The 10,291-nt window shown below is 47.6% G+C and overlaps 1 protein-coding gene across 1 annotated transcript in view; it reads left to right on the top strand.

Annotated features, from left to right (window-relative positions):
- The window catches only part of Urb1 (URB1 ribosome biogenesis homolog), a 59,006-nt gene that overhangs the window by 1,076 nt on the left and 47,639 nt on the right, over positions 1–10,291 (top strand). Inside the window, exons 2-5 of the mRNA XM_036203290.1 lie at positions 2,062–2,201; positions 3,008–3,159; positions 4,095–4,227; positions 7,791–7,887. Of these exons, the coding sequence (XP_036059183.1) occupies positions 2,062–2,201; positions 3,008–3,159; positions 4,095–4,227; positions 7,791–7,887 (522 nt within the window). The remainder of the gene's footprint in view (positions 1–2,061; positions 2,202–3,007; positions 3,160–4,094; positions 4,228–7,790; positions 7,888–10,291) is intronic.

Below are 10,291 nucleotides of genomic sequence, written 5' to 3'. Positions count from 1 at the left end.
ACTGAACTCCTCTGGGCTGACTCACAGCCAAGGGACTCAGTAAACACTGTATAGTGAGACTGTTTCAAAAAGGATTCTCAAGTAATTTTTTCTTACAGTTTTTATCTTTAAACTTTTGGTGCCCATCCTTGGTAGTTTGCTTGGAAGATGATGCCTTCTTTTTTAGCACACCATCCAGCATCCCACCTTTTATTTGCCACTTAGTAGTGGCTGTTATTTGTTAGGTAGAGATAAAATGGGTGGATCCAAATCTGACCCTGGTCTTGCCATTGTGGATCTGATAGTCAGTTTGGGAAAGCAGGTGCTCCATAAAGTTACACAGTCACAAGTCTTCTAGAGGAGCCCAGCTACGCTTTCTGTCTAATGGGCCTCAGATCCTAATCTGTGAGATCGAAGAAGGCTTCCCCGAGGAAGTAGATTTTCAAGAGTTGCAGAAAGGTACAGGGACAAGAGCCTTTCTGGCAGAAGAAGAGAGCAAGCTTGGTTACAGAAAAGCTTTTGTCTGTATTTCGGGGTCCAGCTAGAGAGCACCATGCCAGCTGAACAGGTGTCAAAGGGACAGCTAGGTTGACAAGCTGAAGTTAGTGGATGAATGTGGGAATGTGTAGGTTTGTGTTTGACTCTTAATTCAGATTCTCACCCCCCACCACCCCCTTGGTACTTGTTGACTTCCTGTGATAGAAATGCTACCAAGATAGGATTTGTGGGTGGGTGGCAGGGATTTTTTTCTTCATGTAGTCATGAAGGAAGTTATGCTCCCCTTGTGAAGTGGAGCTTTGGGGTTCCATTAGCAGAGGGTACTCAGTGGACCCGTGTCAAAGTGATGATGAGTGAGTCAGGATTCTAGATCAAGAAAGGGTCTGCTTAAGTCTGGTTCTCTTAAAAATGTTTGCCCTTCACTGGTGATGGAAAAGGCCATACTGTGAATATGAGTGTGCTAAAGGTTAAATTTTGTCCCTGTTCCTCATCACCTAGATGCTCCTTCCGGAGCCCTCCTTGTGCCCCAGTCCATCCCTTGGCTTGGTGGTTGTCTGGAGTCTGTCTGTTGCCCTCTACTTCCTCCATGGTCATTTGCTGTGGCCAGAGTTGCCCAGGCTTGGGCTCATTCTCTAGACCCCATTCCATGTGCAGCATGGGGTGATCTTTTAAAACTGCCACTCTGTGTCCTTCCTCTCATGGCATCTTGTGGTTCGATCCTGCTGCACGTAGGCTGATAACCAAAGTCATTACGTCTACTCCACCTAGCCTACCTACTTGTTTGTCTTTATCTCAGGCCATCCTCCCCACGCACCCAAATATCAGCCCACTGTACCCACCCTCGCTTTGTTCCCCAGGCCGGGGACTTTTCATATTGACTGGAAGCACTGCCTCGCCCTCCCCCCAACTCATTCTTTGATTATCAGGTGCAGCCTTACTTTGCAGACACCTTCCTGGCCCTTGGTCAGAATCACATTCTACAGTTATAACCTCTCACCAGCAGCCTTCCCCTTTGTCTTCATAGCACTCACTTTAGTTTGTAATTCATGTCTGTTTAAGTGAATGGGAGGTCCACAGTATATATCCATGGAATGCATTTTGGCCTCACTCGTTCCACTTGTACCACATTGGTGGAGACCATTTTACAGTTCATTTACCAGCACATCCCAGGTCTGGCACATCCCAGGTGTGGTAAATAGTGAATGGAAAGATGGGTGTAGAGCTGACAAGTGTAACAGATCAGCAGTTCCCACGCTAGAATACCCTGCACTGCCTGGAGGCTTCATATGACCTCACCTTTTCAAAGAGGATCTCTCTGGCATCCCCCTTCTTATCATTAGGACACCACTCCCAAGGGATTGGGACATCAACCCGATGACCTCAGTCATCCTTCCTTGTCTCTTAGAAGCCCTGTCTTCATATAGTCTTGTAGGAATTGCAGTCTTAACAGGAACCTTCCATTCAGTGGGTTCTCTGCCTTTTCGGGTACAGTAGAGGTATGGGAATCTCAGAACAAGGAAAGAAGGGTGTAGTAGTGGCTGTGATGTGTCTGCAGTCCTGTTGATCTCTTACCTCTTATTTCAGCTTTGGAAGCCTTTGTCTCTGCTGCCAAACAGCTGCCGCAGGAAGGTGTGTGTGATGTCGTTGAGGGCTACATCAAGATTTCCATGGAGTGTGCAGAAATTTTCCAGCTCCTCAGTGGAGAGAAGCGGCCCGAGAGTGAAGTACGTTCTTTCTTACCTGTGTATTGAAGAGAAGTCAGTGTTGTGTGGCACAGAGCTTGGCAAAGTGTGATACCCATGTCTTGGGCAGTACCAGCTTCCTTCAGAAAGTGATCTCTTGTCCCAGTGCTTTGCCTCTATGGCCTAATAGTTTATAACTAATGTCCTAAGTCAAAGTTAGAGTTTTTAAAAAATGGTTATTCATTTATGTTTATGTGTATGAATGCTTTGTCTGTCTGTCTGTCTTTATGCATGCATGCGTACCACATGCATGCTTAGTGCCACAGAGGCCAGAACTAGAACTAGAGTGCAGACAGTTGTGAGCTGTCGAGTGGGTGCCGGGAACTGAACTCAGATTTCTGCAAGAGCAGCCAGTGCTTTCCACTGCTGAGCCATCTCTCCAGCCCAGCATTATGGATTCTTAGAGTGCCCTCGGTTTGCTTTAGCGGTATGCCCTGTTACAGATCAGAGCACGTGGAGTTGATCGGTGTCACAGAGGTGGAAAATTGGAACTGTTTCTGAGCTTGCTGATCTCAGGACTCACATTGGAAGGCTGTAGAACTGAGTGTCCTCAGAGCAGTGAGTTCCAGTCTCAATAGAGTTTTGTCCTTTGCTGTCATCTCGTGAAACCTTAAGCAGCCTCTTGCTTGTTTCTAGTTCAGAGCCTGGGTCTTGGCTGTGTGGGTGAGGCTGTTAAACTCTCACCTGCTTCCTTCTGTTATTTGGTTCAGGGTCTGGGGAAGGCCTGACTTCGTAACTTTGTAAGTCCAGAATGTAATGATCAATAGTATTCAATTACATCTTTGCAGATGCTGTTAATATTTCAAGTTTTTGAGGCCATATTATTGAGGACAGCCAGTGATCTTACGCATTTCCATGTGGTGGGTATCAACATTGTGAAGAAGCTACTGAACAACCACATGAAGCTCCTGTGTGAATCCCTGTATGCATCTGGTTACAGGTGAGTCATTGCCTGCCTGTGTGGCAGACACCAGCCTTTGTGTTGCCTATTGGGACTGTGTCTCAGCCCTTCCTTTGCCAGTGACCAGCAGGGACTGCTGCAGACTTCTTACACCAAGTGTCCCTTCCACTCAGCCACCTTCTAGCTTTCTTCACTATCCTGGGGCTCAGACATGCTTTACATCGCTTGTCCTGCCTAGATGATTCTTCTCCACAGCAGAGGAAAAGCCTGTGGGGTCTTAGGTCAATAACAGTCCACTGGCCTTTTCTGTCTCCATGTCCCACTTTAGTTTCCTGTAAGTTGACAGATACCTGTGCAGCGACACAGTGGTCTACATCTGTTGACTGTCTTCTTCCCCAATATGTATGCAGAGGATGATAGCATCTTACTTTCCAGTGTCTAGAGCATCACCTTTTGTAGAGCCACCAATGCGGGCAAGCTCAGAGCAGAAGGCTGCCAGGAGGGCACTTTTAGAGATAGCTCTTTGAAGTGGTCCTTTTTGTCCCCAAAACGCAGTGACTGAGATATGGCACTCAGTCACTGATGGTTACTTAAGAGATAAAATTTTCATCGTTAGTATTGAGCATGATGGCTTACACCTTAATCCCAGCACTCAAGAGGCAGAGACAAGCAGATCTCTGTGAGTTCAAGACCAGCCTAGTGTCTAAATAGTAAGTTTCCCTTCAGCCAAAGCTACATACATGGTGAAACTCTGTCTCAAATAATAATGATAATTTTTCTCATCTTTGTATTAGAATCTTTCCTTGGCTTTTTAGTTCCTTTTAAAGTTTTTGTTGTGCTTAAAAAATATGGATGAAAAGAACATCGTGTTTCCTTCTTTTCCCCGGTTTTGGGGGCAGGTCCTAAGCCAGGAGTGCACTGGGTCCTGGTGGTGGTGCCTCTCTTCCTCATACTGGGTCTACTGTTCTGTGCAGGTTGGCTCGAGCCTGCCTGGACCTGATGGCTGCCATGGTGACCCAGGGTCCTGAAGCCGCCAGGGATGTGTGCGGCTGTTTTGATTTGAATAAAAAAGCCTTGTATGCTCTGGTGACCAAGAGAGGCTCAAAGGTGAGAACCCCCAGTGTCGTGCCTGTCCACAATTCCCTGCCCTTGGGGAGGCTCTGGTGGTCGTTTTTCCTCCTCCCTCCCTTTGGTCCGCACATGGGCGGAGACCATGCCTGTGAGTAGGGCAGCAGCCTTTCCCACCCTGGCTTTGATGGGCCAGGGCCTCAACAGAACCTCAACAGTTGGTACATCCAGGAAGATCTGAGCCTCCCTTAGGGGACAAGGTTGGCTTGGTGGGGTGGCGTAGGGCTCTGGGCTGAGAGGATCATTTGTAAGCACCCTCTCTTCTAAGTGACTAGACGAGCCTCGCTCTGCCCTAGCTCTGAGTTTATATAGCTCCCAGGCCTCTTGCCATTCTGTCCACTCTAGAGAAGTCTTTTGGAACTTAGCCCGAGAGGGCTCCCCGGCTCTGTGATAGTCTTGTAATGGGTAGAGGATAAACAGGCAAGTGAGAATGGGAACAGGAATGCTCGGTTTTCAGAGCACTGCAAGAGTTCACTGGAAGCTCTAGAGGTGACACTTGGGTTTGACAGGGCTCTGGGGAAGAAAACACAACCAAGACATCTAAGTTCCCAACACAGGGACCAGCTGCAGGTCTTGGTAGCGCCTGTTCCTGCTTGCCAGATTGGCTCCTGATGGTGCTCAGTGGTGTGCACAGCCAAGGCCCACGTGCTCCCCTCCTGAGAGCACAGTGAACACATACCACCCACTTGTTGAGGTGGAGTACTGCATTGCTCTACATCTCCTGTGTAACAGCATGCCAGCTAGTTGTCCCAGTATGCCTGGGATTAAATATCTTAATTGCTAGGAAGTAGACCGAAGGGTTAATAATAATGCCATGTAACTTTTTGGCTCTATAAGACCAGCCTGGTATTGAAAGTTTTACAGAATACAAATAACGCAGTCTCTGAGGGAAGAAAGCCCAGATCTTAGTGTCTCTTAGATACTATGCTTTATTAACATGTCAACAAATTCCCACCAGTGGGTAATGGCTTTGGATGTAAAATGCATTTATAATGAAAAGAGTGTTTGCTGTTTGCACAATAAGGCAAATGTCGAAGTTCTTTGCTCTTGTCTGGCAGTAAGCCAACAGTGATTATCTACCAGATGATCTGTCCTCCCCTCCTCTGATTAGTTATCCAAGCTGTCTGATGAAATAGGCTGACGTACCCAGGCCACCCCGACAGCCTGGACAATATGGCAAAGCCCAGCTAGGGCTTCCCCTCCCAAACCCCAGCTACAGCAGCTGGTTCACCTCAGGCCCTCAGGATGGGCTGTGTTACCTCCAGGATCTGTGAAATGGAAGGCTCTGCCATGGTGAAAGTGCTTGTGCTTCTCTTATGTGATCTACATAAGCTACTGTATGTGTGGTCAGTGCCGTCCAGACATCATGGTTTTTTAAAGATATCAGAGACGTTAAAAATAGAGCAGCACAAGGAACCCCGTGTTCTAGATTTAGCTGGTGTCAGCCGCCTTCACCCACCCAACACCCCACCTTTTCAGTTGACTTTTATAGCAAGTCCCAGATGTGAATCATTCTTCAGTATAAATATTTCAGCATGTACTCTCAGCAGAAAAATGTCTTTTTAAAAACAAAACCACAATGCCGATATGGCACTGTCACCATTAATAATTTCCTACTCTGAACACCCAGTTTTGTCTTTGGATCTTCCTGTCTCAAAAAACATTTTTATACTTCTTGGTTCCATCTGGATCCAAACAAGATCCATTTGGTTGTTGCATTTGGCTGATAAGTCTGTTGGGGGTCTTTAAGGATCTTAAACGTTTGACTTCCCCTTCTTTATTTGATGCCCTGTAGTTGAAGATGGAGAATCACTTCTGGTTCATAAGGTGTAGTTCAGTGTTCCCGAAGAAAGCGGATCGTGGCTCTGCTCCTCCAGCCAATGAAAGTGTTGTTAAATGCTGTGCCAAAGAGCACTTTTGCCAGTGTTTCAGTCTATTTTAGAGAGTGTTTTTCAGAACAAGCTCAGGGAAGATCAGGATGTTTCCTTTCTGGAATGACAACCCTGTGAGGTCATCGGGTGGGAACGAGGAGTAGGCACAGGCCGTCTTGATGGGAGTGGGGTGCCTTTGAAGGGTCAGTAGGGATGGAGGCCTGGCAGTGGCCAGCCTAGGAAGGATGGCACCCTTGTCCCTGAGATTTGTCAGGCTAGTTTCTCTACAGTGTTGGAACCTGAGATTGGAGGTTGGCTGGGGTGTAGAATGGGAACCAACAGGTGGTAACCAGATTCCTTTTCATTTAGAAATCCTGTGTTAGAGGAGTCCACAGGAAGAGCTAGTCCAACTCTGCTATGTGCCCACAGTCTAGAACAATCTAGAGGGACAGCACCCTGGGGCCAGGGAGTCCAGGGCCCTGACTAATACTTCAGTGATGGTGGTGATGGCGATGGTGATGATGATGATAGGCTTTTCCAAGTCAAAGTGCGATGCTCCCCCTTGGCTGGTGTTTGCCACAGTGCCTGGCATGCATGGAGCAGGTGCTCAGGAAACATTGTCATTGTCCTCACCGCCATCACAGCTGCTACCACCTCTTCTGTGGCTACTGAGTGGGCCAGGATGGTCTGGGGAGCAGGGATGCTGACTTCTTGGTTTTGCCAGGCATTCAAAACCATACTTTCTATCGTGATATTCCTTGGTAATGCAGTAAGGCACCTTGGAATAATTGGGAATTGGAAAGGTTTTCAGTTTAAGTGGTGGAGACTCTAAGTACACTTTCCAGTGCCGGAGCAGCTGTGGAGATCTGTTCCCTCTCTTCCTGGTGTTGAGATGTGAATGTATCTTAACACTGGGAGGGAAAGCCGTTCACATCCTACAAGTAAATGGCAGAAAAATAGAGACGAAATGCAGGTCCAGCCTGCCACACTCTCAGGAAAGCCAGCGAGCCTTAGGACCCACAGGATACAGCAGGTAAATACCTCGTGTCTGCTGGATGTCACTGACTTCCCGGGAGTCTCAGACAGCTGCTCTGTCTTCACTGGTCTTTGTGTCCTGCCTCCCTGGGTCATGCTGATGTCTGTGGGCTGTATGCTGCGTTGTCCATGTGCATATAACATGAAGCATCTGGGCTTTGGTTTTTAGTGTGATTTAATAACTTACTTATAATATTTAATAAAAACCAGATCTCACCATGTTGGCTTCTCATCAAAAGCAGCACCGTGTCTCCATTATCTCTGGCTTTTCTAAAACACAATAGATTGTTTTCATTAGCAAGCTAGAGGGAAAGGATCCCAGCAGGACTAAGGATCTTTGGCCTTATCCCAGAGTGAACTAAAGAAATTGATGTCGTAAGGCAAGGAAGGGGCACAGACTGTTTTCAGCCATGCTTTTGTTGTGTAGAAATGGAAATAGAAGAAGAGGGAAAAGCAGAGGAGACTGAAGGGCTGGTTGGGGGAATGTAAAGAGAATTTGCTTCCATAGAGAAGGAGGAATCCATGTGCTGTGCCTGGAGACAGGATCAGGAGGCTGGTGACACCAGCTGGGAGGTGAGCATGCCTTCTGTGTTCCTGTCTAATGCATGTGACATGTGAGTCTCCTTTGTCCTCCAGGGAGTGCATGACGTCCGGCTTGCCTACATCCAGTTCGCCCTCTCCTTCCTCATTGCGGGTGACGACAACACCATAGGCCAGGTGCTGGAGCTAAAAGGTGGGTGTTCCGCTGTGTTCCGGCAGTGTCTGGAGTGAGAACAACCTACCGCAAGTGGTTTCCTCCAGAAGAGTCTGCAGCCTCTGTAGCTGTGCTCCTCACTGCCATGCTCAGAGGACGTGGGGCAAGGCGGGGCAAGGCCTTGAGCAGTTGTGTGTTTTACCACTCGTTGGTGTCCCTTGAGGCTGTCTGGAGTGCTGAGCACAGCCTGAGGCTGATGCGGAAGAGGATGTACAGAATCATAGCCCTGACTGCCTGACTTCTGCCTTTGCGGCTTTAACATTTGTATTTATGTTTTTATGTGTATGTGTACACCATATGCATGTGCTACCTGCAGAGGACAGAAGAAGGCATCAGATCTTCTGGGTCTGGAGTTATAAACAGTTTTAATCTGCTAATGTGGGAATCAAACCTGGGTCCTCTAGAAGAGCAGCTTGTGTTCTTAACCACTGAGGCAGCTCTCCAGTCCCAGTAATTGCATTTTTTGTTTGTTTTTTGTTTTTCAAGACAGGGTTTCTCTTTGCAGCTTTGGTGCCTATCCTGGATCTCACTTTGTAGATCAGGCTGGCCTTGAACTCACAGAGATCCTCCTGTCTCTGCCTCCCGAGTGCTGGGATTACAAGCGTGTGCCACCACCCAACAGTAATTGCATTTTTTAAAGTGGAGTGTAAGGGCTGGGATATAGCTCAGTGGTATAGCACTTTCTTGGCATGTACAAGGAGTTTGGTTCTTTGCATCCTAATAGGTAACATAGATAGACACATTTAACTGCCTTAATGGCTGCATTCCATGTTATCAGAGTATCAAGGCACTGGGAGCTCCAGTTTGACACCTTCTGACGACTGCTTCCTTAGTGAAAGGCTTGTTAAAGTTTATTAGGAATATTAGTGTTTTATTAAGCATTTCAGAAGGTTGGTGAATGACTTCCCTGGGGTAGCACATGACAGTTGCTCAGTCAGAGTTCCAGAGTCACACCCTTACGTCGTGGCAGAACACTGGGCTGAGTCCTTGGAGGAATCCCCTTGTGCAACAGCCTAAGTGTTCAGTAACCAGTCCTCTGCCTCCCCCAGGACAGGGGCCCTGGGCGTCACTCAGCAGGTGAGGGTAAGAGTGGTCAGCCTGGGCACTGTGGTGGCAGAGCATTATGGAAGGAGAGATGCTGAATTGCTTAGGGTCTGCATTAGTGACTTTTCTTGTTCCTGTGACAGAGTGCCCAGCAGAAGCAGCCTAAGGACAGAGGGGCTTATTTTGGCTTGTGTTCTTTAGGACAATCTTTCATGGCGGGGAAGGCATGGTGGCAGGTGTGTGAGGCAGCTGGTGGCATTGAGTCCATGGTCAGGAAGCAGAGAGAGATGGATGCTGGTACTTAGCTCGATTTCTCCTTTTTATTTAGTCTGGGAGCCCAGCCCATGGGATAGTATTGTTCACAAACAGAGTGGTCTTCCCTCTTGAATTAAACTTCTGGAAGCACCTTCATAAATGTGCCCAGAGGTTTGTTTCCATGGCAGTTTTAAACCTAGTCAAGTTGACAGTGAGAATTGGCCATCATAGAGCCTCAGTTTCCCCGTGCTCCTTCCAGGAACTAGCTCAGCATTAGGCTGGGAATGTTAGGGTTCCCCTGTGGGTCATCTCATCTACCTGGCCTCTCTCTAAAGGATGGGCAAGTGCTTGTTCACACTGCTGTAGACAGGTTATGCAGGGCAGTTGGGCCCTGTGTGTAGATGAAGTTATCCTGTTCCTGCCCGAGTCCTGCAGCCCTACAGGCGCTTGGACCCAAGTAAACACACGGAGGCTTATATTAATTAAAACTGTTTGGCCATTAGCTCAGGCCTACCAATGACTAGCTCTTACATTTAAATTAACCCATAATTCTTATTTATGTTTAGCCACATGGCTTGGTACCGTTTCCCATTTCTGCCTTCACATCTTGCTTCTCATTGCAGTGGCTGGCAGCGTCTCCTCACTCAGCCCTCCTATTCCCAGCCTTCTCCTCTCTCTTTGTCCTCTATACTTCCTGCCTGGCTACTGGCCAATCCAGACTTTATTTATTAACCGATCAGCAACACATTCACAGCACACAGAGCGATACCCACAGCACCTGTGCATCGAGACTCTAAAGATGTTTGCCCAGCCATGCTGTGTTAAGTCAGTTGTCCAAGGAAATAGTTTAAGGATGCGCATAGAGGATTGGTTAGGAGAAAGCCTTATAACTGGTTGACAGACCTGACTGTCCATTAGCAAGGGAGGAGGTGAGCAAATTGAGTACTAGTTGTCCGGGTGGAAAATACACACTGATGTTAGTGGTTGAGTGTAGAATAGCATTTCATGAACACTGGACAGAGCATATGGACCCAGCAAAAAACAGCAGTCAGTCAACTTGGATGTCACAGTGTTGCAGTTGAGT

The sequence above is a fragment of the Onychomys torridus genome, chromosome 12 (genome assembly GCF_903995425.1).
Source record: "Onychomys torridus chromosome 12, mOncTor1.1, whole genome shotgun sequence".
NCBI lineage: Eukaryota > Metazoa > Chordata > Mammalia > Rodentia > Cricetidae > Onychomys > Onychomys torridus.
Note: the sequence above shows the minus strand (reverse complement) of the source record. Positions and strands in the feature narration are given on the sequence as shown.